This window comes from Mustelus asterias, chromosome 24 (assembly GCF_964213995.1).
Source record: "Mustelus asterias chromosome 24, sMusAst1.hap1.1, whole genome shotgun sequence".
Lineage (NCBI taxonomy): Eukaryota > Metazoa > Chordata > Chondrichthyes > Carcharhiniformes > Triakidae > Mustelus > Mustelus asterias.
Genome location: NC_135824.1, coordinates 8355098 through 8380232, shown reverse-complemented (window position 1 = coordinate 8380232; position 25135 = coordinate 8355098). Strand labels below are relative to the sequence as shown.

At 44.1% G+C, this 25135-nt stretch overlaps 1 protein-coding gene across 1 annotated transcript in view; it reads right to left on the bottom strand.

Annotated features, from left to right (window-relative positions):
• nox5 (NADPH oxidase, EF-hand calcium binding domain 5) overlaps positions 1-9963 on the bottom strand; it is a 71349-nt gene extending 61386 nt beyond the window's left edge. Inside the window, exons 1-4 of the mRNA XM_078241245.1 lie at positions 9950-9963; positions 9748-9871; positions 6092-6242; positions 2873-3083 (exon numbers count right to left, since the gene is read on the bottom strand). Coding sequence (XP_078097371.1) covers positions 2873-3083; positions 6092-6242; positions 9748-9867 — 482 coding nt within the window. The 5' untranslated portion in view covers positions 9868-9871; positions 9950-9963. The remainder of the gene's footprint in view (positions 1-2872; positions 3084-6091; positions 6243-9747; positions 9872-9949) is intronic.
• Positions 9964-25135: the final 15172 nt, after the last annotated feature.

Sequence of the window (25135 nt, the reverse complement as noted above, 5' to 3'; positions counted from 1 at the left end):
GCACGGTGGCACAGTGGGTTAGCACTGCTGCCTCACAGCGCCAGGGACCCGGGTTCAATTCCCGGCTTGGGTCACTCTCTGTGTGGAGTCTGCACATTCTCCCCGTGTCTGTGTGGGTTTCCTCCGGGTGCTCCAGTTTCATCTCATAATCCAAAAATGTGCAGATTAGGTGGATTGGCCGTGATAAATTGCCCCTTAGTGTCAGGGGGATTAGCAGAGTGAATACATGGGGTTGCGGGAGTAGGGCCTGGGTGGGATTGTTGTCAGTGCAGGCTCGATGGGCCGAATGGCCTCCTTCTGCACTGTAGGGATTCTATGATGCTATGAGTAATTTAATTACAACCTGCTAATTCTTTAAGTCCTTAGAGATGACAGGATATATATTTTCCGATTGCCACCTGCTCCTGCATGAGCACTTCATGTGAGCGTTTTACTAACAGGTTAATGTAATGTAATAATCAGGTAATGTACCCCAACAAATTATGAGGAATGATGGACCTCTTAATCCATGCAGTGCTCAAAGCTGCGTTACAGAGAGGTGTGTGTGCAGCTGATCTGTTGGGCAACTTTACACCTGCTGCCTCAGGTAGCCTGACAGACCCTCCCAGCGTCATACTCGGAGCACAAGCTCTCCTGGTGATGTCTTGGGCTCTGCTGTCATTTAAAATAAAACAGAAGGCATTAACGTTTACCACTGGGCATAAAACTGCTGACAGCAGATGGACCACCTGTTAAACGCCCTGTCTAAAGCAAATCGAAAAGAACTTTGGGTAGGGTATAGAACGGTTGATAGGATTACCATTGCTTGGCTTTGAAAGGTTTATTCAAGAGAGTCAACATGGGAGATCTGTTGACACCAAAGAAACCTGATTCCTCACATTAGCAACAGAATCATAGAGACATTTTCTTCAGGGAGCCATCTGTCCCTGGAACCTTGGTTTCTTCGTGCCAGTGAAGCACAGACTGTGGAGATCCTTGCCTCCACTCCTGTGATGTGAAAGTCGACATGTCTATTCTTTAAAGTATTAGTGTAACATTAGGTGTTACACACTGACTATTTGATTTGAATATTAGTCTTTGAATGGCTGCTTTCAGAGCTTTGCAATTTCACCTGAATATCTTAAAAGCTTTGGAATAAAAGCCTTGTAATGATTTGACAGTCCAATGATACACAGCTCCATAATAACCCCCAGGAGGGTACATGCACACTTGGAGCTCTGGGTCTTTCTGCCATGGATATATAAATATAATTAACCGTTTCAATTGTCAAAGACATCACACATTTGCTTACCATATAGCTCCTCATCAGTGCTTAATTAAACAATGCTGTGGTCGCAAGCAATTAAAGAATTTATTGCAAATGTCAAGCAAGTGCAGGGAGCATCTGTACAAACTTCACCTTTGTACCCACTTGGTTGAGAGTCTTGGTGGGGCCAGTAGATAATTCTGGTCAAATTGAAGGTGCCTCGAAGATTAAACTCTGCAAGCCCAGAGGTCGTACAGAGAGGTCACAGATTCAATCATTTATTCAGGGAAATCTCCACTGGGAAGGCACTATACTTGGCCTCAGCAGCCTGTGAGCTTTCCTTGGGCAAATCTTATGCTTTTAAAGTGAGGATGCTTAAATTAGGGAAAGGCCAATTTACAAGGTTGACACTGTGACATCAGTGTACCTGTAAGAAAGGTTTTCAAAAAAAAAAATGATTTCTGCAGCTCACAGCTTCAGTGATGTCATTGTTGCCGGGTTGTCTGCGATGAGTCTTTTTATTGCTACTTAAGTAGTTTAAATGGGGTTGTTTGTGTTTACTCTGGGATTAGTTTTATGATCTTGCACTGTTAGGAGGACGGTCATGTGTTTTTGGACAGTTTTTTTTATTTTCAGTTTGGAGCTGCAGGTTTGAGTTTCAGTTTCAGAAGGGTCAGCAAGCTGAAAAGAAGTGTTTTCCCTCTCTCCCTGTTTGATTTGGAAATTCTGCTGGTGATCTTAAAGCAAGATTTTTCCTTGCTGAAGGAAAAAAATCTGCTGTTGTTGGGATCTGGACCAGAGTCTGTCAGGTGTTTTGGGAAGTTGTCTTGTCTTCAAACTGTTCTGAGTCTCAAGAGCATTTGACTGCACAATTCAACTAACAGCCTTGATCCCATTGTCACGTGAGCATTAGTCTGTGCTGTGCCAAACCTGTGAAAAGGGTCTTTTGTCTATGGGATTGGTTTGATTGGAACACATTAGATATATTTGTTAAGGGTTAGATATTATTGTGGTTGTTTTGTTTCTTGTTTGTAATTGATAGAAGCTGTTGCTAATTTTCTTTCCATACGTGTTAACTATATTCCTAAATAAACTTTGTTTGATAAAAGCTCCCTAGTGGGTCTTTTGAATCACACCTGAAGTGAAGCATCTCATGCTTATCCGAGCCAAATTCAAGATGCAAAACCTATTATTCAGATGGGTTTTATAAACTACTTGGAGTTTTTAACCTGAACCATAACAACATCCAGTGAATATGTCATAGGCTTGTTAACCCTTCCAGAAATGAAAGATTAATCTCCAGGGTACAGAGGTGAGGAACGCCTGGGAGAGAAATCATGGGGACCTTCCAAAAATTTCACCTCATCCATTTTCTTTTTCATTTGTTACTTATAAAGCAATGTGCAGATTAGGTGCATTGGCCATGCTAAATTCTCCCTCAGTGTACTCGAACAAGCGCCGGAGTGTGGCGACTGGGGGATTTTCACAGTAACTTCATTGCAGTGTTAATATGAGCCTACTTGTGACACTAATAAATAAACTTAAAAAATTATAAGCAATTTGTGCTGTGGTTTGGCAATGGTTATGGAATTGGACAGAAACCGAAATTCATTCTTCGAACATTACCTTATTGTCAGGTTCTCCATCACCTCTGGAAAGTTCTCCAACTCTTCCTTGAGCTCCTCGAAGGTGATGGCGCCACTGTTGTCTTTGTCGGCAGACTCAAAAAGTGCCAACGTTAAGTCATCGAGTTTCTCCTCTGGTAATGAGATGGCACTTTCTCGTAAACAGGATTTGAGGACAATGCGTAATTCATCAGGGTCTATGGATCCACTGCCTATGATTCGATATTTACAGCAATAGTAAATCAGGATTGTTTACATTGAAATGAAGGAGATTACAGGGCGACTGAGACAAATGTTTAAAATTAGAGAGAAACAGACTGTTTCCAGTTGTTGTGGGATAGAGAACAAGAGGTCATAGATACAAGATTAAATGTCATCCATGTGTTCCACTCCCTTAATAGCTTTGCCCTTCTGATCTATGTGACTGTCTTCCATCCCTCCAACCTTCCAACATCTCTACGTTCCTCCAATTCTGGCCTCTGGTGCATCCCTGATTTATTTTTGCTCTGCCATTGGCAATCCTGTTTTCAGCTGCCGGGATCCTAAACTCTGGAATTACATTCCCAAACCTTTCTGAATCTCTACTTCTGTCTCCCATTTTAAATTGTTTCTTAAAACCTACCTGTTAACACAAGCTTATAATACCTCTTATCTGGTTCAATGTCAAATGTTGTTTGATAACACTTTTGTGAAGTGCCTTGGGGACATTTATTTCGTTAAAGATGTGATATAAATTCACGTTGCTATTTTAGAAGGTTTAGGTGATGGAGCAGAAGAACTATTTTTACACATAGGGTTGTGAGGATGCAATAGGAACTACGGGAGTTTCTGATTGAAGCAGGAATCATGTCAACGTTTAGGTAGAGATGAGCGAGTTGGTTGAGGCGAAGTGTTTATAAGGGATGTGAGAACAGGAGATGAGGACTATGGCTCACGATTCATGAATCTATGGAACTCACTGCCCCAGAGTGCAGTGGTTACAGAATCAATCAATGGATTTAAGAAAGAGATAGATAAGCATTTGATCAAAAGCGAGATAAAGGGCTATGGGGAAAAGGCAGGAAAGTAGAGTTAGGAAGAGACGGAGATCAACCATGATCATATAGAATGGCGGAGCGGGCTCGAAGAGCTGAATTGCCTACTCTCGCTCTTAATTCCTATGCTCCTGTGGTCACCAACGTGCACTGGTTGGGTTGAACTGGTTGTTTCCAGTTTGTAATTATTATATTACTAAAAACACGCTAGTAAGTAAAAAATTACGACTCAAATTTATGACAAATTTATTAACTGTGAGAGCAGGATTTCAGTGTTGTATCGAGAATAATGGATAACTGGAATTCATCACAAAGTAATCATGTACCTGAGGAATTCGAATGACTTGAGTTAAAACAATGTGTATGCTGTCATTTATTGGGATGATTGGATGGATACACATACATCAGTGGTTGCCAGGGAATGATTAAAGGGAGTAATTTCACTGAGGGCTAAAAATAGGCCTTACATAAAATGATAATGTGCAATTTGAGGAACAAGACAGGAGTCCCACAATTCTTCCATTGCAAGCTGTATGAGTGAAGCTTTCTTGTGTTGAAAATCTAAGCAAATGTTTAAGGTATAGGTTATCACCAAGGTTACCAAGAGCGAGAGATACAAGGAAATAAATGAGAGATGTTCAGTGATAATCATAGAATCATAGAATCCTACAGTGCAGAAGGAGGCCATTTGGCCCATCGAGTCTGCACCGACCACAATCCCATCCAGGCTCAATCCCCAAAACCCCATGTATTTACCCTAGCTAGTCCCCCTGACACTAAGGGGCAATTTAGCACGGCCAATCCATCTAACCTGCACATCTTCGGACTGCGGGAGGAAACCGGAGCACCCGGAGGAAATCCACGCAGACACAGAGAAAACGTGCAGACTCTGCACAGTGACCCAAGCCGAGAATTGAACCCGGGTCTCTGGCACTGTGAGGCAGCAGTGCTAACCACTGTGCCACCGTGCTGTGGTAACCCCGAGGACTGACATGGGGAATCCCTAACTGACCTCCCTGTGGGACCATTGGAATACGAGTTCCCATGGTAACAGGCGATTACCTAACCGGATGCATCTTGTATCACGAGCCCTTGATAAAGTGAAGCCCTGGGCAGCTCCGGTGATCTATTGTCCTGGATGGGACTCCAGTACAGTACCACAGGGCTGTGGTTTAACTTCTGCTTTGATGAATAAAACGTTGTTTCTTTCCAGTTGGCCTCCTGAGTTATTACGATGGGGTTTAAAGGTTTATCAACTGTGGGATGAAAACATGGCTGCAGGAGATAAACCTATTGAGGCCCTAATCAGGCTTCATTTGATTGACAGTTAACTGTCACTCAGTCAGCTACCTTATCAATCTTTTAACTAGACGACCAAACTTACAAATGAAAGAGAGAGACTTGCTAGTCCAATCCCCAATGTGCTCCAACTTTCTGATACTCACACTCACCCTGGCTGTGTCTCACTCAGGCTGTGCTCTCTCCCACTGCTTGTGTGCACAGCTCACTGATTTCCATTACATTGTAAGGGCTTCAAAACTGGTCCCCCCATACCGACACCATAGTTAAGAAAACCCACCAATGCCTCTACTTCCTCAGAAGACTAAGAAAATTTGGCATGTCAGCTACGACTCTCACCAACTTTTGCAGATGCAACATAGAAAGCATTCTTTCTGGTTGCATCACAGCTTGGTATGGCTCCTGCTCTGCCCAAGACCGCAAGGAACTACAAAAGGTCATGATTGTAGCCCAATCCATCAGCCTCCCATCCATTGACTCTGTCTACACTTCTCACTGCCTCAGCAAAGCAGCCAGCATAATTAAAGACCCCACGCACCCCGGACATTCTCTCTTCCACCTTCTTCCTTCAGGAAAAAGATACAAAAGTCTGAGCTCACGTACCAACCAACTCAAGAACAGCTTCTTCCCTGTTGTCATCAGACTTTTGAATGGACCTACCTTGCATTAAGTTGATCTACACCCTAGCTATGACTGTAACACTATATTCTGCACTCTCTCATTTCCTTCTCTATGAACAGTATGCTCTGTCTGTATAGCGCGCAAGAAACAATATTTTTCACTGCATGCTAATACATGTGACAATAATAAAGCAAATCAAAATCAAATCAAAAACTCTGATTTGCTTTTCCTGTCAAAGGCGTGCCAGTGAAGGAATGTAATCTTACCATCAACATCATAGACTTGGAAAAGGAATCGCAGTTTGTCTGTTTCACTTCCATGAGTGAGGAGGTTCAGAGCTTTCAGTAATTCATCCAGGCTTATACTGCCACTTCCATCAGAGTCAAACAGAGTGAAAAATCTTTCTGCAAAGAAGGACTGAGAAAAGGAGACAGAGTCTATTAGCACACCTGCCAAAAAAAGAAAGCCATGAGTGATGCAGCATGTTCCTAGAATCATACAGGACATATATAGAAACATACATAGAAAACAGAAGCAGGAGAAGGCCATTCAGCCCTTCGAGCCTGGTTCACCATTCATTATGATCGTGGCTGATCATCAAATTCAATCACATCTTCCCCCCATAGCTCTTGATTCCTTTAGCCCCACGACATAAAGAGGCCATCATAGCTGTGCCAGCTCTTTGGAAGAGCTATCCAGTTGATTCTACGTCCTCTTTGCTGTATTTTCTACATTGCCACAGTGACAACACTTCAAAAGTGAAAAACAGAAAATGCTGGATAAACTCGGCTTGTCTTTCAGCATCTGTAGGGAGAGAGAATCAGAGTTAACTACTATAGAGTCATACGGACTTGAAGCATTAACTCTGTTTCTCTCTCCACAGATGCTGCCAGACCTGCTGAGTTTATCCAGAATTTTCTGTTTTTATTTCAGATTTCCAGCATCTGCAGTATTTTGCTTTTATTACACTTCAAAAGTACTTCAATGGCCGTAAAGTGCTTTGAGATGTCCAGTGGTCACAAGCGCCACTATTTAGACGCAATCTTTCCTTTTTGTTTAGCTCTTTCCCCATAGCCCAAGGACAGGCAAGGCCTCAGTTTAACATCTCATGCGGCACCTCTGACAGTGCAGCACCCCCTCAGCACTGCACTGGGAGTGTCAGCCTGGCTAATGAGCTCAGGCCTCCCACCTACCAAATGAGCCAAGGTTCACATTTAACACTTAGAAACCCCCTACACCTTTAAATACACATGATAACTCAGCTAGGGACAATAGGTGATACACTCAACTTTGAATCAGACAGCTGTAATCATGTACACTCTGACTGTCAAATAAATTAAGAGCAATATGGCCAGAGTAGACGGTGCATTACCCAATGTCCCACCATCCCTGTTGGATGCAATTTGATGCTGAGAAAAGATCTCCCATTTTCTTGGCCAATATTCTTTCAACGAGCACTTCCAAGTGAAAAGGAAATTAACTAATTATTTACCATTTTGTTTAAATTTGTGTGTTTTGCTGAATGCAAATTTCTCCACTTCCACTTGAAGAGTAACCAATTAGTTGTTCAGCGCTCTGGGACGTCCCAATTACACAACAAGGTGCTTCATAGCAATTAGGTGCGGCACGATGGCACAGTGGTTAGCACTGCTGCCGCACAGCACCAGGGAACCGGGTTCGATTCCCGGCTTAGGTCACTGTCTGTGTGGAGTTTGCACGTTCTCCCCGTGTCTGCGTGGGTTTCCTCCAGGTGCTCCGGTTTCCTCCCACAGTCTGAAAGACGTGCTGGTAGGTTGGCCATGCTAAATTCTCCCTCAGTGTACCTGAACAGGCGCCGGAGTGTGGTGACTAGTGGATTTTCACAGTAACTTCATTGCAATATTAATGTAAGCCTACTTGTGACTAATAAGTAAACTTTCAAATAAAATATTCATGTTCATTTCTTTATTCAGTTAAATGGAAGATGAGAGAGGTGGGCTCATTGTCCTCTGAGCAGAGACGGTTCGGGTGGGACTGAATAGAGCAGTTCACAGCTATGAGGGTCTTTGTTAGAGCAGGTAGGATGAAAGAGCTTTCACCACCAGGAACGTCAGTAGCCAGAGCATCCAAATTTAAGGTTAATTGACAAATTAATTGGCGGGGGTGGGTGGTGAGAGAAAGAATTTACAGAGAGTCTTGTTATGACCTGGAATGCATTGCATCGTCCAAAAGTACATCCAATATCAACTTCCAAAAGGGAGTTGCTAAATAACTGAAAAAGAAATAAATTGCATGAATAAATTGTGGGAAAGAGCAGATAATTGGGACTAATAAAGTCAGAGGCTAGAATCACTGCGGCAAGTAACTCACCTCCTGACTCCCCAAGGCCTGGCCAATGCACAAGTCAGGAGTGTAATGGAATACACTGAATGGGTGCAGCTCCAACAATACCCAAGAAGCTTGACACCATCCAGGACAAAGCAGCCCACTTGATTGACACCATGTCTACAAACATCCACTCCCTCCACCATTGATGCTCAGTAGCAGCAGTGTGTACTCTCTACAAGATGCACCGCAGCAATTCACCAAAGATCCTTAGGCAGCACCTTTCAAACCCAGAAGGACAAGAGCAGCAGATAAATGGTTAACACCACCACCTGCAAGTTCCCCTCCAAGCCGCTCACCATCCTAACTTGGAAGAATATCACTGTTCCTTCGCAGTCACTGTGTCAAAATCCTGGAATTCGCCCCCTAACGGCATTGTGGGTTTACCTACACCAGGTGGACTGCGGCGATTCAAGAAGTCAGCTCACCACCACCTTCTCATGGGCAACAAGGGATGGGCAATAAATGCTGGCCAGCCAGTGACACCCATGTCCCACGAATGAATAAAAAAAAGGATTGCTCTTTCAAAGAGCCAGCACAGACACGATGGCCTGAATGGCCTCCTTCTGTATGACTCCATGATTCTTTCATTAAGTCTGCTGGCAGTTTATTTTTAAATGAAAATTTGCAAAGAATTTTCCCACTGGTGGCTGATGCTTGCAACTGGATAGTGCAGCATTGGGCAAACCTCATTGTATATTCAACTTCTGATCACAGTATTACAAACAAAATAGGCAATTCTTTTTGAACAGTTCCCTAAGTACTCCAGATACACTTAACAATTAATATAATACATAGTTAAGATGAAATCTGCTGCAAATATTGGTGCACATATTATCTAATAATGAACATACACACAGCCAGGAAGATTTCCTCTGCTTGTAAGTTTGTAGTTAAAGACATTAACATGTTTCTTTTTGTAATAAGTCTGCAGAGGCAGAAATCCCTTCACCAAAATCCCTTTATTTATGACTCTAACAGCTGTACACAGAATGCTACCCGTCAGCAGTCTACCTCCGGGGGTGTCAGAGGAACTGACACTCCCAGTTAAATACAAGGCAAAGACTCCCTGATTGGTCCATCAATTGGATTCTTAATCATAGAATCCCTACAGTACAGAAAGAGGCCATTTGGCCCATCGAGTCTGTACCGATCACAATCCCACCCAGGCCCTATCCCCATAACCCCACTTAATTACCCTGCTAACCCCCTGACACTAGGGTCAATTTAGAATGGCCAGTCCACCTAACCCGCACATCTTTGGACTGCGTTAGGTCTGGCAATGACTTAGCTCATTTTTTCTGCAATTTCTTACTCTGGTCCCTGTCCATCATATATTCAATGTCATTAATCAGGGAGTTCATACTCCAATAGGCCAACCTCAATGGCCCGACTGAAGTCATTACACTTTTTTATTAAACACGGCTGCTGCTTTAATACACAGAGGAAAATTCTTCCTGTAATCATTTTTAACTTTAACTATAAAATCTACAACTACTGAGTTTCAAAATGGCAACAGTCATAAAATGTTCTGTGTGTGTTAAGAAGGTAAACTTACCTCTTTTACTTTAAGCGCTGTCTTGAATTCTTCCAAATTAATCTCTTTATCTTCACCCGCAATATTTTCAAACTGCTTTGTCACCCATTCCAACCACTTGGCATCATCGTCGACATTCATTGTGCTACAACAGAAAGAGATGGTTTTATAAAATGAAGCATTATTGATGCGCGATCGATTCACACGGGAGGCTAGAACATACCCGGGAATAAAGGCTTTTATTCACTACAAATAGGAGCACACTACTCAACAATATAATCCCAGACTAAAGACTACTAGGAAGTAGAAGTGACCTTTATACTCCTGTAAGAAGGCGGAGTCCTGGGCGGAGCCGAACGGACTGTACCACATAAACAGTAATAACAGGTGGAACATCCCAAAACCCTAACCCCCAACAGTAACGAGGGTAACATATATACAAGTACCCATAGTGGTAACCATCTATGGTTCACCACAATTATTTAATCCAATTGTCCCGCATTTGATTATGTGTGTCTGATAACTGATCTATGCTCACTGTGTTTGATTGGTTAAGCCTGGGTGTTGATTCGGTGGTAAGTAAACAGAGTTGCTGGAAGCTGCCAGAAGCTAAGCTATAAGCATGAGTGCAGACATTTTGTGATTGCAGAGAAATCTCCAAACTCTTATCAATAAATCTGTTCCGCAGTTATAAACGAATGTCATCTCTGATTGCCCCGAGATGTACAGAACGTATAACACCCAACACATCCATCTTCCCAAGGCACATCTTTCCATAGTGAATGGAAAACAAATAATCAGTCAAACCATCTTTCCCCCTCTCATCTCCAATATTTCTTTTCATAAATAAACTTCAGATTCCAAAATAATGTGGCTGACCAAATATAAAAAATATGCCTCATTAATGGATTCAGGGGGATAGGAAGGCAGTGGTGTAGTGGTATTATCATAGAATCATAGAAACCCTACAGCGCAGAAAGAGGCCATTTGGCCCATCGAGTCTGTACCGACCACAATCCCACTCAGGTCCTACCCCCACATCCCTACATATTTACCCGCTAATCTCTCCAACCTACGCATCTCAGGGCACTAAGGGGCAACTTTAGCACGGCCAATCAACCTAACCCGTACACCTTTGGACTGTGGGAGGAAACCGGAGCACCCGGAGGAAACCCACACAGACACAAGAGAGGAAGTGTTAGGTTTTTTAGGGAACATTAAAACTGACAAAGCCCCAGGGCCTGATGGCATCTATCCTCGACTGCTCAGGGAGACGAGAGATGAAATTGCTGGGCCTCTGACGGAAATCTTTGTCGCTTCTTTGGACATGGGTGAGGTCCCTGAGGATTGGAGGATAGCGAATGTGGTCCCGTTGTTTAAGAAGGGTAGCAGGGATAACCCAGGAAATTATAGGTCGGTGAGCTTGACGTTCGTGGTAGGGAAGTTGTTGGAGAGGATTCTTAGAGACAGGATGTATGTGCATTTAGAACGGAACAATCTCATTAGTGACAGACAGCATGGTTTTGTAAGAGGGAGGTCGTGCCTTACAAATTTGGTGGAGTTTTTTGAGGAAGTGACAAAAACGGTCGATGAAGGAAGGGTCGTGGATGTCGTCTATATGGATTTCAGTAAGGCATTTGACAAAGTCCCACATGGCAGGTTGGTTAAGAAGGTTAAGGCTCATGGGATACAAGGAGAAGTGGCTAGATGGGTGGAGAACTGGCTTGGCCATAGGAGACAGAGGGTAGTGGTCGAAGGGTCTTTTTCCGGCTGGAGGTCTGTGACCAGTGGTGTTCCGCAGGGCTCTGTACTGGGACCTCTGCTATTTGTGATATATATAAATGATTTGGAAGAAGGTGTAACTGGTGTAATCAGCAAGTTTGCGGATGACACGAAGATGGCTGGACTTGCGGATAGCGAAGAGCATTGTCGGGCAATACAGCAGGATGTAGATAGGCTGGAAAATTGGGCGGAGAGGTGGCAGATGGAGTTTAATCCGGATAAATGCGAAGTGATGCATTTTGGAAGAAATAATGTAGGGAGGAGTTATACAATAAATGGCAGAGTCATCAGGAGTATAGAAACACAGAGGGACCTAGGTGTGCAAGTCCACAAATCCTTGAAGGTGGCAACACAGGTGGAGAAGGTGGTGAAGAAGGCATATGGTATGCTTGCCTTTATAGGACGGGGTATAGAGTATAAAAGCTGGAGTCTGATGATGCAGCTGTATAGAACACTGGTTAGGCCACATTTGGAGTACTGCGTCCAGTTCTGGTCGCCGCACTACCAGAAGGACGTGGAGGCGTTAGAGAGAGTGCAGAGAAGGTTTACCAGGATGTTGCCTGGTATGGAGGGTCTTAGCTATGAGGAGAGATTGGGTAGACTGGGGTTGTTCTCCTTGGAAAGACGGAGAATGAGGGGAGATCTAATAGAGGTGTATAAGATTATGAAGGGTATAGATAGGGTGAACAGTGGGAAGCTTTTTCCCAGGTCGGAGGTGACGATCACGAGGGGTCACAGGCTCAAGCTGAGAGGGGCGAAGTATAACTCAGATATCAGAGGGACATATTTTACACAGAGGGTGGTGGGGGCCTGGAATGCGCTGCCAAGTAGGGTGGTGGAGGCAGGCACGCTGACATCGTTTAAGACTTACCTGGATAGTCACATGAGCAGCCTGGGAATGGAGGGATACAAACGATTGGTCTAGTTGGACCAAGGAGCGGCACAGGCTTGGAGAGCCGAAGGGCCTGTTTCCTGTGCTGTACTGTTCTTTGTTCTTTTGTTCTTTGACACGAGGAGAATGTGCAAACTCCACACAGACAGCGACTCAAGTCGGCAATCGAACCCAGGTCCCGGGAGCTGTGAAGCAGTAGTGCTAACCGCTGTGCTACCGTGCCACCCCAAGTCTGCAGAGGCAGAAATCCCTTCACTTAAATCCCTTTATCACTGGACTAGTAATCCAGAGACCAGAGTAATGCTCTAAGTAATCACCCTAAGTTTGAATCCCACAACGGCAGATGGTGAAATTTGAAATTTAAAAAAAAATCTGGAATTAAAAGTCTAATGAAGTCTGTGAACCCATTGCCGATTGTTGTAAAAAAAAATTTGGTTCACTAGTGCCCGTTAGGGAGAGAAATCTGCCATCCTTACATGATCTGGCCAACATGTGACTCCAGATCCACAGCAATGTGGTTGACGTTTAAATGCCCTCAATGATGGTCAATAAATGCTGGCCCAGCCAATGATGCCCACATCCCATGAACAAATTCAAAAGACGATTTCGCAATTGTAATTTCCAACATCATAAACTCACTTTCTTCGTAGAGGTTTAGGGTGGAACTGGAAGAAACAAAGATAAAAAACCATCCTGTTGCGTTTTTAATGTCACTGATGCATTTACAGCATGAGTAAATCTTCTCTCTCTACAGACTTTATTCAAAGATCTTACCCAAGTTTACTTAATGAGAATTATTTTTAATGTGTATAATTTGTAACACTTGCTGTTATCTCCCATTATTGACCAGTTGCAGGTTTAAGAGTAATTGACATAAGATTTGTGAGATTGTATGTTAATTACGCAAATATGCAAATTAGAACTACATATTTTCGTTTTGGGACACAGCAGTTTATTATCATGGAGTCAGAGAACCCTGACAGTGCAGAACGAGGCCATTCGGCCCATCAAGTCTGCTCTGGCAACAATCCCACCCAGGCCCTACCCTGTAACCCCATGTATTAACGCTGCTAATCCTCCCGACACTAAGGGGTAAGTCACCTTGGCCAATCCATCTAACGTGCAAAATCTTTAGACTGTGGGAGGAAACTGGAGCATCCGGAGGAAACCCACGCAGATACAGAGGACGGGATTTTCCTGCCGCGCTCACCCCAAGACCGGAAAACCCTGCCTGAGGTCAATGGACCTTTGTATGGTCTTGTCCCACCCGCTAGGATTCCCGTGGCGGGCAAGACCGGACAATTCCACCCAGGGAGAATGTGCAAACTCCGTACAGACAGTCATCCAAGGCCGGAATTGAACCCGGGTCCCTGGCACAGTGAGATGGCAATGCTAACCACTGTGCCGCCCAACCCTGCCTGAGACTCCCATTCATTGCCAATAGATGAGATGGCATGGTGGCGCTTTCTCCTAAGGTTCAGACTCCTTATGGCCATGCTACCCTTAGTTTCACTCTAGCCCTCATGATAAAGTTTGAGTTATAAGGAGAGGCTGGATAGACTGGGACTTTTTTCTCTGGAGTGTGGAAGGCTGAGGGATGATCTTACCGAGGCCTATAAAATAATGAGGGGCTTAGATCAGCTAGACAGTCAATATCTTTTCCCAAAGGTAGGGGAGTCTAAAACTAGAGGGCATAGGTTTAAGGTGAGAGGGGAGAGATACAAAAGGGTCCAGAGGGGCACTTTTTTCACACAGAGGGTGGTGAGTGTCTGGAACAAGCTGCCAAAGGTAGTAGTAGAGGCGGGTACAATTTTGTCTTTTAAAAAGCACTTAGACAGTTACATGGGTAAGATGGGTAGAGAGGGATATGGGCCAAATGTGGCAATTGGGACTAGCTTAGCAGTTTAAAAAAAAAGGGTGGCATGGACAAGTAGGGCTGGAGGGCCTGTTTCCATGCTGTAAACCTCTATGACTATATGACTCTATAAAGAGTTGATTCTTGCCATAAGCTGCTTTCGAGTTGGAAGTGCTACAATTTGGTTGCATACAGTAGTGCCACTATTCCCAGCCGGAATGGAGATGATTGAATAATTGCCCCATCAATCACCTCTGGGGTAAGTGACTAGGATTGACTTGTATAAGGAACTATCCTCCACTTACTGCATTTAGCTGGAGAAATTGCCCCATGTTTTTGGGAGATGTTGCTGTAGTTTTAGTCAAGGGTTCTGTTTGCTGCTCATTTGTAAGTAGACTCTTGTTTACTTCAAAATATCCAAAACAAAAGTGCAGTGGGGATTAATGTATCCCCCTTATCTTGGTACAGAACCCTTAATATAAATGTTCAAAGTACAGCCTTTCCATTGCCACTCAATTCCAAGCCAGTTTAAAACATGATGCAAAGTGTATCGCCCATGGATGCAAACATGCTGAGCGCTCTGGATGGTGGCAGCATGACCCTTGCTCTGAAACAGAACCTCTGGCTATGATTTAGCTCATTTTCTCTGCTATTTCTCACTCTGGCCCCTCATATATTTAATGTTGTCTTTCCTGGAGGCAGGACTGGTGTCGAAACAGTTTGAGACTCTGCACCATTGCAGCCATTCACACACCCTGTGTCATGCTTGTGGCAGCTACAAACAACATTCAGACAAAGGGAAACAATTAATGTCAACTTAAATTTGTTTCACACTTGGGTCAGGTTAGTTTAGCTGCAGATATTTCATAACTACAGCCTCTACCGTCACTCACACCTTGTTTATTTGACACTAATCCTGGCTGACTCCAGAGACATTAAGCCTTGAGCTAAGTGGCGCAGGAGGCTGCAACACTCTTAAAATATCCTTAATAACCACGCCAAAATGAACCATACTTACAGCATGGAACAGCCACTAACTCATTCGCATCGAGTCCAGAGCAGTCTGGGTTGAAGAGGAACAAACAGCTGGCACATAGGAACCCGTGCCCGGTTCACAGGGCAGTGTGAGATGCTGCTTCCATTGTGTCCAGTTTTGGTCTCCTTATTTGAGGAAGGATGTGCTGGCATTGGAGGCAGTTCACCCACCACAATCCCACCCCATGCATTTACCCTAACCAGTCCTTCTGACACTATGGGGAAATTTAGCATGGCCAATCGATCTAACCTGCACATCTTTGGACTGAAGGTCGAAGGGTTGACAGATGAAGAGAGATTAAACAGTTTGGGCTTATAGTCGCTGGAGTTTAGAAGGGTGAGAGGGGATCTGATCAGGGTATATAAAATACAAAAAGGGAATTGATAAAGTAAACATAGACCAAATGTTTCCTCTTATGGGGCAATCTTGGACAAGAGGTCACAGGTATAGTTTGAGAGGCAGTAGATTTAAAACTAAGATGAGGAGGAACTACTTCTCACAGAGGGTAGTGAATTTGTGCCAGAGGCAATGCCATGGGAGGCACGGTAGCACAGTGGTTAGCACTGCTGCCTCACAACGCTAGGGACCCGGGTTCGATTCCCGGCTTGGGTCACTGTCTGTGCGGAGTCAGCATGTTATCACCATGTCTGCATGGGTTTCCTCCAGGTGCTCCGGTTTCCTCACACAGTCCAAAAAACGTGCTGGTTAGGGTGTATTGGCCGTGCTGAATTCTCCCTCAGTGTACCCGAACAGGCGCTGGAGTGTGATGTCTAGGGGATTTTCACAGTAACTTCACTGAAGTGTTAGTGTAAGCCTACTTGTGACACTAATAAATAAACTTTAAACCTATCCCAGGGAGCAGAGCCAATATGTCCCTCTCCCTCTGGGGGGGCAATACTTATTTTGGCATGACATGTCGCCAAGGTTTGAATATTCAAGGGGGGTTGGGGGGCAGTGGTGCGGGGGGGATCATGTGGTGGAAAGGCCCGCTAATAATATTAAAATAAAGTCAAATGTGGGCAGGAACCTCATTACGTCACCAGGTGAGTGGCGTAAGTGAGGGAAGTGAGATCTCTCTGGTGAGAACCTCATCCCCTGACTCTTGCAGGATTTTGCGTTTGCTTCACTGTTTACGCCCTTGGTGGACGCGGGTACAAAATCACACTGAAAGTGAAATGAAATCATTCTGTGTGGGAATCAAGGAGCATTAAAATCCCTGACCCTTCTTCATTTTGATCGGCTTTCTGCCAAGCTTTCGGGAATGTGTTGTGACCGGAATTCTGCCCTCCACAGGAGTGTCTAGAAATTGCAGGCACACCAGCACAGTAATCAATCCGCACTGACTGTCCACTGATAGAAGGTTGCACTGACTGATAGGGCACATTTAACATAGAAGAATGGTGCGAGGTGTAATCACAAACCAGATATTAATCCAAGAAAGGAGATATTGTGAGAGGGAAATGTGCAGCTGCCTTTGCAGTGGTAAAAATGACCAAAATGTCAGCGTCACAACCGTAGGTCGACTGAAACTGACAATAAATCTTGGTGTCCGCACATGTCCGGAACAATAGAGAAATCCAGAAATTGCCTCTAGTGGGCGTGCTGTTGAGGTTCTTCAGAGAGCAATCTCCAAGCAGAACCACACAATTGTTATGGCGTAGAACGAGGCCATTTGGCCCATCGTGTCGGCACCGGTTCTCCAAATGAGCATTATGGCTTAGTGCCACTCTCCTGCCTATTCCCCGTACCCTTGCATATTGTTTCTATTCAAGTAATTGATGCAATCAGTGACCTAAAAAGATTACAGTGTTGAGTGAGGTATAACTGTCTTTTTTGTAGCACGCTGATTTCAAAATTATTACTAAAAAGAACCTTCACTGGTCCCTAAAGGTTGATTGTGTGTTATGAAATAGAAGATTTATCTATAATTCTAAAAACTTCCATGTATTTTCACTTTTTAAATCTTTGTTTAGAATATTTTAGCTCCCATCCACATAATCATTTATTTTACTATCTGTGAACTTAAATGAAGGATTCGATGCTGTTAACTTCCTTTATTGCTGTCTGTGAGAATACTCGATTGTGATTGGCTGCTTAGCCTGGTTGCTGACATCGCAGCTGATGGATGCCTAGAGCTCTCTTGGACTTGGTCCCAGATTTAAACTCGAGGAAAGAGGAAATCTACAGAAAAGTAAGCAGTTTTCTTTGAAGTCAGTGATGAACATCATTGCTTTGCCACTGACCATGAAATCACTCGATTATTAGTTCTCGGGGTATAACAGTGGCTGGGGACAATATAACCAGGAAGCTGGTAGCATTATTGCTTGTGATTACTTTCTAGCAATCAATCCACAAAAACTGTTTCCGAGCTGATATCCGAGTTTGAATTCATGACTCACCACCATCAATGCTTTCAGGAAAAGAGTCATAGGGCTGGATTCTCCAGCTGTGCTCGTCCCAAGACCGGAAAACCCCGCCCAAGTTCAACAGACCTTTGCATGGTTCTTTCCCACCCACTACAATTCCCATGGCGGGCCGGATGGGAAAATTCTGCCCATTGAGTCATAATCAGAGTCATACAGTGCAGAAAAGACCATTCAGCCCATTGAGTCTACACCAACACTAACTACCTCTAACGTTGTGCTAATCCCAATTTTCCAGCATGGTCCCACATCTTGAACGTTATGATATTTCAAGTGCTGATCCAAATATTTTTTAAAGGTTGTAAGGTTTCTGGCCTCCAAGACCTTCCCAGGCCGTACATTCCAGATTCCCACCACCCTCTGAGTAATTTTATTTTCTCAAGTCCCCTCTGAATCTCCTGCCCCTCGCCCTAAAACTTTGCCCCCTTGTGATTGACCCCTAAACTGAGGGGAACAGCTGTTCCCTACTCACCCTGTCCTTACCCCTCATAATCTTATACACCTCAACCATGTCCCCCCTCAGCCTTCCCTGCTCTAGAGAAGAAAATCCAAGCCTATCCAGTCTCCCCTTGTAGCTCAAATGCTCCATCCCAGGCAACATCCTGGTGAACCTCCTCTGCACCCCCGTTAGTGCAATCAAATCCTTCCTATAATGTGGTGACCAGAACTGCACACAATACTCAAGCTGTGGCCTAACCAACATTCTGTACAGCTCCAACATTACCTTCTTGCTCTTATACTCTGTGCCACGTCTGATAAAAACAATTGTCCCATATGCCTTCCTAACTATCCTATTTACCTGCTCTGCCACCTCTGAAATTACAGTAAGCGTTTTAACAACACCAGGTTGAAGTCCAACAGGTTTATTCGGTAGCAAATACCATTAGCTTTCGGAGCGCTGCTCCTTCATCAGATGGAGTGGAAATCTGCTCTCAAACAGGGCACTCCATCTGACGAAGGAGCAGCGCTCCGAAAGCTAATGGTATTTGCTACCAAATAAACCTGTTGGACTTTAACCTGGTGTTAAAACTCTTACTGTGTTTACCCCAGTCCAATGCCGGCATCTCCACATCATGACCTCTGAGATTACGCAGAAAGAGTTCAGATTTATGCGCTTCCTCAAATGAAACCTGCAATTCCCAACTATTTTCGGGTACATGTGTGTAGGTTACCTAAATCTCCGGTTCTGCTCCCGATTCTCTCACTGGATCCGTGTCATCCCAGTTGGGAATTGTTGCTCTTATTCAGTTGCTGCCTTCCTGATTTGTCAGAAACAAGATGCAGATTAAGTAAGCTTTCGTTCCCAGTTGACTTGTTAGTCAGGATTGAATAGCTCATCAGAAACAAAAATAAATCACGCCAAAACCGTTAAACCCCAGCTATTTGGTCTTCCTTTCACCGTGATGAAATTACTGGCTGCATTCTCTCGGTGACCGCATGAGAGGAAAAATGTTGTGGTTTGAGATTCTTCTGACACAACATTCCCATAGTCTGTGCAAGGTGGTGAAGACAACCTGCAATCTCCTACCTGGGAAACTCTCAGGGTTCAAGGAAGGTAGAGAAGCAGCAAGCTGAAGGGGTTTGAGAAGAGAGTGTGGGGCCAAGGCGGGCCAAGTCATCATAGAATCCCTACAGTGCAGAAAGAGGCCATTCGGCCCATTGAGTCTGCACCGGCCACAATCCCACCCAGACCCCACTCCCGTAACCCCACATATTTACCTTGCTAATCCACTGACACTAGGGTCAATTTTAGCATGGCCAATCAACCTAACCCGCACATCTTTGGACTGTGGGAGGAAACCGGAGCACCTGGAGGAAACCCACGCAGATACGAGGAGAAGGTGCAAACTCCACACAGATGGTCACTCGAGGCTGAGTTGAACTCGAGTCCCTGGCGCTGTGAGGCACCAGTGCTAACCAATGTGCCACCTTGCCACCCATGGAAGGGGCACAACAGTGGGGTAACAAACTCTGCCTAATTTGAGCAGAGTGGTATTTCAAAGAGGTCCGGGAGGAGATTAGCTTCAGCCTGTCCTCACAGCTAAGTGATTGGAGTATTGTGCACATCAAATAATCCCATTTGTATAGTGCAGTTAACATGACGGCACTTCACAGTCATGAGGAAGGGAGGAACAGGAGAAAGATTTGGGCAGTGACTACAGAGAAGGTTGGAGAGGCAGATTTTGAAGGGGATTCGGGGAGAAAGAGGAACAGATTCAGGAAGAGTTTCTGAGTATTGAGTCAGGAGGCTGAAAGCTCCAACAATTAAGTAGCAGTGGGAGGGAGAGTTGAGAGAGCGGGCTGCAAACGACAGTCACGAAAGCAGAAAAGCTGAAGAGATTGCAGGCTTTTTTTAAGTGTATTCATTAGTGTCACAAGTAGGCTTACATTAACACTGCAATGAAGTTAATGTGAAAATCCCCTGGCGCCTGTTCGGGTACACTGAGGGAGAATTTAGCATGGCCAATGCACCTAACCAGCACGTCTTTTGAACTGTGGGAGGAAACCGGAGCACCCGGAGGAAACCCACACAGACACAGGGAGAACGTGCAAACTCCGCACAGACAGTGACCCAAGCCGGGAATCGAACCCAGGTGTGAGGCAGCAGTGCTAACTGCTGTGCCACCGTAGGGGGAGTAAGGACATGAGGATTCATCAATAAAAATCAAGATTATTGAAAGCAGTGTTTGAGGGAACAGGGAAACAATGGAGTTCTGCACATGTGCTTTACACATAAATGCACTAGACTTGTTTAAGCTAAACTCATTAGGACTTCCAATTAGCCTTCAGAGGTGGTGTTTCATGGAGGCATTATTTTAAAACTAATAGGTGCATAAAATAAACTTCAAAAAAGAGAATTAAACCAAGAATGCCTTGCGAGTAAAAGCACACTCTTACCGTTTGCCATTGGCTTGCGTTGGAAGGATTTATAGATTGATATTCAACTGTTTGACCGCGTTATGAACGCACCTTCCTTGGTCATCAAATCCTCAGGTGGGGCTTAAACCCAGAGTTTCTACCTCAGATGCAGAGATGCTACCATTGGGCCTCCTGGACAGCCTAATTTTGAAGGAAAAATGAACACCCATCCTGCCTGATTTGGTTGAAATTCTCAGCCATCAGCCAAACGCTTTCTCAGTTTCTCTCTCTTAATCTTCTCTGAGAGAAGTTCAGCAATTACAGCATTGGGAAAAGGCTCCGTTAAACTATAGGGTCTTAGCACAACAGAAAGTCCTACTGTGCTGATACTAATTACTGTAGGCAAACAATGAGCTATGAGCGGCACTTTCTCGTCATGATGTGAGAGCAAGCACAGTCCTTAAATAAAGATCTCTATTCTCACATTACTTCAGTTATGTATAGAAACAAACAAAATGCATCACATATGCACAGCTTGTTCCAATTTAAAGTTTATTTATTAGTGTCACAAGTAAGGCTCACATTAACACTGCAATGACGTTACTGTGAAATTCCCCGAGTCGTCACACTCCGGTGCCTGTTCGGGTCAATGCACTCTAACCAGCACGTCTTTCAGACTGTGGGGGGAAATCAGAGCACCCGGAGGAAACCCACGCAGACACGGGGAGAATGCGCAAACTCCACACAGATAGTGACCCAAGCCGGGAATGGAACCCGGGTCCCTGGCACTAATGCTAACCACTGTGCCACCGTGCTGCCCCAATTTATCTAGCCAGATAGTGAAGGGTGGACCTGGAGCCAAGTCTTTATGCACTTTGTACAAACAGTTTATTTATAGAGATGGAAGATATCTTAAGCCTGCAATCCAACTTTCAAAGTTACAAGCTGTTGTTGTATATCGGAGCACAGATGAGCCTCCAATTAATGCCACTACCTGAACACAATTAAACTCCCTCGACACAATTAACACCAGATCTCCCTTCATAACCTTTAAAGGAATTGAGTATAAAATAATTTATTTGTTCATTAGTGCAACTGATATTCATTGGGAGTGAATGGGAAGGGAAGTGTCTCTGCAATGGGAATAAATGAGAAGCAATTTCGTCGACTGGGATTTAGTGCAAAACTGAATATTCGTAATTGCATTAAATAGTATGATACTGACACCAGGAATGTCTGGCACTCAAACTATGATCAACCTTGAATTAATTAATCCCAAACAGCATGGTTCGGAACATCTTTTGTTGACAGCTTGGTTTGGAATGCTATGGTGAGTTGCAGAGGGGGGGAAATTGGCTTAATTTCCCACTCCTGATTGCTATCCGGTTACTGCTACCTGAACACAGATGTCTCACCAGAACATGATCAGGTTTAACCTCTAATTCCTTCCAGACTTAATAGCCTGCTTGGCCATCACATTTCTGCAATGAAGAAGATTGTGCTTGGTGAGGAACCAAAGGATCCTCAGCATTTGTGGGACTCAAAGTTTATTTTATTAGTGTCACAAGTAAGCTAACATTAACACTGCGATGAAGTTACTGTGAAAATCCCCTAGTCGCCACACTCCGCCGCCTGTTCAGGTACGCTGAGGGAGAATTTAGCATGGCCAATGCACCAAACCAGCACGTCTTTCGGACTGTGGGAGGAAACCGGAGCACCCGGAGGAAACCCACGCAGACATGGGGAGAACGTGCAGACTCCGCACAGACAGTGACCCAAGTTGGGAATTGAACCCGGGTCCCTTGCGCTGTGAGGCAGCAGCGCGAACCAGTGTGCCACCATGCCAACATGGGCACTTTCATTTTCCAAGAGGGTAGAGGACAAAATTGGCGATAGCTGGAAGAAAAATGCACCCAACAGAACCGGAAGTAAAGGTTCAACCTCAAGCTTTTTAGCACCATACAAATCAAACTCTTGCAATAAAAAAATCTAAATAACATGAATCCAGCAACAGTGCATAAAATTGGATCTTCAGATATTGAATACATAGTTGGATTACTTTAAAAATAAACCTAAAAAAACACAGGGAACAGATTTACCTGTTATTATTCATAACCATGTCAGGGAAGATGTAGCTATTGTCCAAAGCATCTCGCGACAATTCTGTTTAAAGATATCTCTTTCCCTCGATTTTCTTTTCCCTCTTTTGTGTACAGTGGAGTTATCCGAGTACGGAATATCCTGTCTTTGAGTTTCTGGTAGTACAGAAGATTTTCAAGTTATGCCCACACTCTGGTTTGTGATGGTTACGTGCGTTCGTCCGTAGATTAAAGGATTTCGAGTGATTCATCGGGGAGCATGTGCTGTTGACAACCTATTCCCAGTTACACCTTTCAAGTGGCTCCAGTTTCAGATGACAGCGAGATGCAGTTTTCAGGAGCACGCTTGGTTCTATACATGAATCTGAATATTAATGAAGCTTCCATTCAAATATTTCTGCTCTTGAAAACAATGACAGCATTAATTGGTTCCAGAAAACCTAATTCCCAAAATGTATCATCTAATTCCAAAGAAAATAAAGTCACCACAGAACAAACGGATATTTTCCAAGGCACAAATTCAAGTAATTCTTGTTATTTTCACAACTTTTAAGAAAGATCTTGAATTTTCTCGTTTCCTCCCCTCAAGGTTTCTGATTCTTCAAGGAACAGATGGTTCTGACAATCTATTCTCAATTACACCTTTCAAGTGGTTATTGATGAACTTGCATTTACACAACGCCTTCCACAACCTTAAGATGTCCCACAGCGATTGCAGCCAGTGAAGCACTGTCGCAGCTGTAATGCAGGGAACACGGCAGCCACATCTGCACACAGCAAGCCCCCACAAGTGGCAACACAAAAGCAAGATACTGCAGATGCTGGAAGTCCAGAAATGGTAAAAAAAAATTGAAAATGCTGGGAATTTTCAGCAGGTCAGGCAGCGACTGTGGAGAGAGGAACATGGTTAACATTTAAAATCTGTGACCTTTCATCAGAACCAAGTAAAACTCTGAAGTGGGAGGTGTTTAACCCGATACGGGGGATTGTTCCTGGTTGTTGGAGGTAAGTCATCACACATTACTGTACATTACTGCAGCAGCAATGGGGAGGTTGTAGCGTAGAGTCATTGGACTAGTAATCCAGAGGTCCGGGGTAATGCTCTGGAGGCCCAGGTTCGAATCCCACTCACAGCAGATAGTGCAATGTAAAATCTGGAATTAAAAATCTAACGACGACCACACATCAAACGTTGTGAAAATGCATCTGATTCACGAATGTCCTTTAGGGAAGGAATCTGCTCTCCTTACCTGGTCCGGCCTACATGTGACTCCAAAGCCACAGCAAATGCTCTCTGAAATGGCTTAGCCAGCAATGTCCACCCCCCCATGAACAAATATCTAAAAATGTTCCTCGGGGCCAGGATTTCATTTCCCATATTTGGTAAAGTCTGTTAATAAGGGACTGTTTCTAATCTCCATCATAATTCTACAGCTTTTTACACAGATAATTAAGCCACTCATATCAGGCTTGGACAACATCCAGGCAGTAACAAGTAACATTAATATCAATCAGTGGCTATCTTCAACCAAAATTGCAAGTCTCACCAACTTGATTGAGTTTTTTGAAGAGATAGCAAAGATAATTGATGAGGGAAGGGCTGTGGATCTAGTTTATATGGACTTTAGTAAGGCTTTTGGCAAGATCCCACAAGGCAGACTGGTACAAAAACTAAAATCACCTTGGATTCGGGGTGGGCTGACTAGATGGATACAGAACTGGCTTGGTTATAGAAAGAAGTTTAACAACACCAGGTTAAAGTCCAACAGGTTTATTTGGTAGCAAAAGCTACGCTACCAAATAAACCTGTTGGACTTTAACCTGGTGTTGTTAAACTTCTTACTGTGTTTACCCCAGTCCAACGCCGGCATCTCCACATCTTGGTTATAGAAGACAGAGGGTAGCAGTGGAAGGGTGTTTTTCAGAATGGAGTTCTGTAGCTAGTGGTGTTCTGCAGGGATCAGTGCTGGGACCTCTGTTGGTTGTAGTATATATAAATGATCTGATATGAAAATGTGGGTGGTCTGATTAGTAAGTTTGAAGAAGACACGAAGATTGGTAGAGTTGGTGATAGTGCTAGGGATGTCAGAGGATACAACAGGATATAGATAGATTGGAGACTTGGACACAGAAATGGCAGATGGGGTTTAATCCGGACAAATGTGAGGTGATGCATTTTGGAGGATCAAATTTAGGTGTGAATTATACTGTAAACGGCAGAACCCTTAGGAACATTAACATACAGCGGGATCTGGGCGTGCAAGTCCACAGTTCCCTAAACGTGACAACACAGGTGGCCAAGGTGATTATGAAGGTATATGGCATGCTTGCCTTCATCAGCCGGGGCACTGAGTACAAGAGTTGGGAAATCATGCTGCACCTATATAAAACCTTGGTTAGGCTGCATTTGGCGTATTGCGTGCAGTTCTGGTTGCCGCACTACCAGAAGGATGTGGAAGGTTT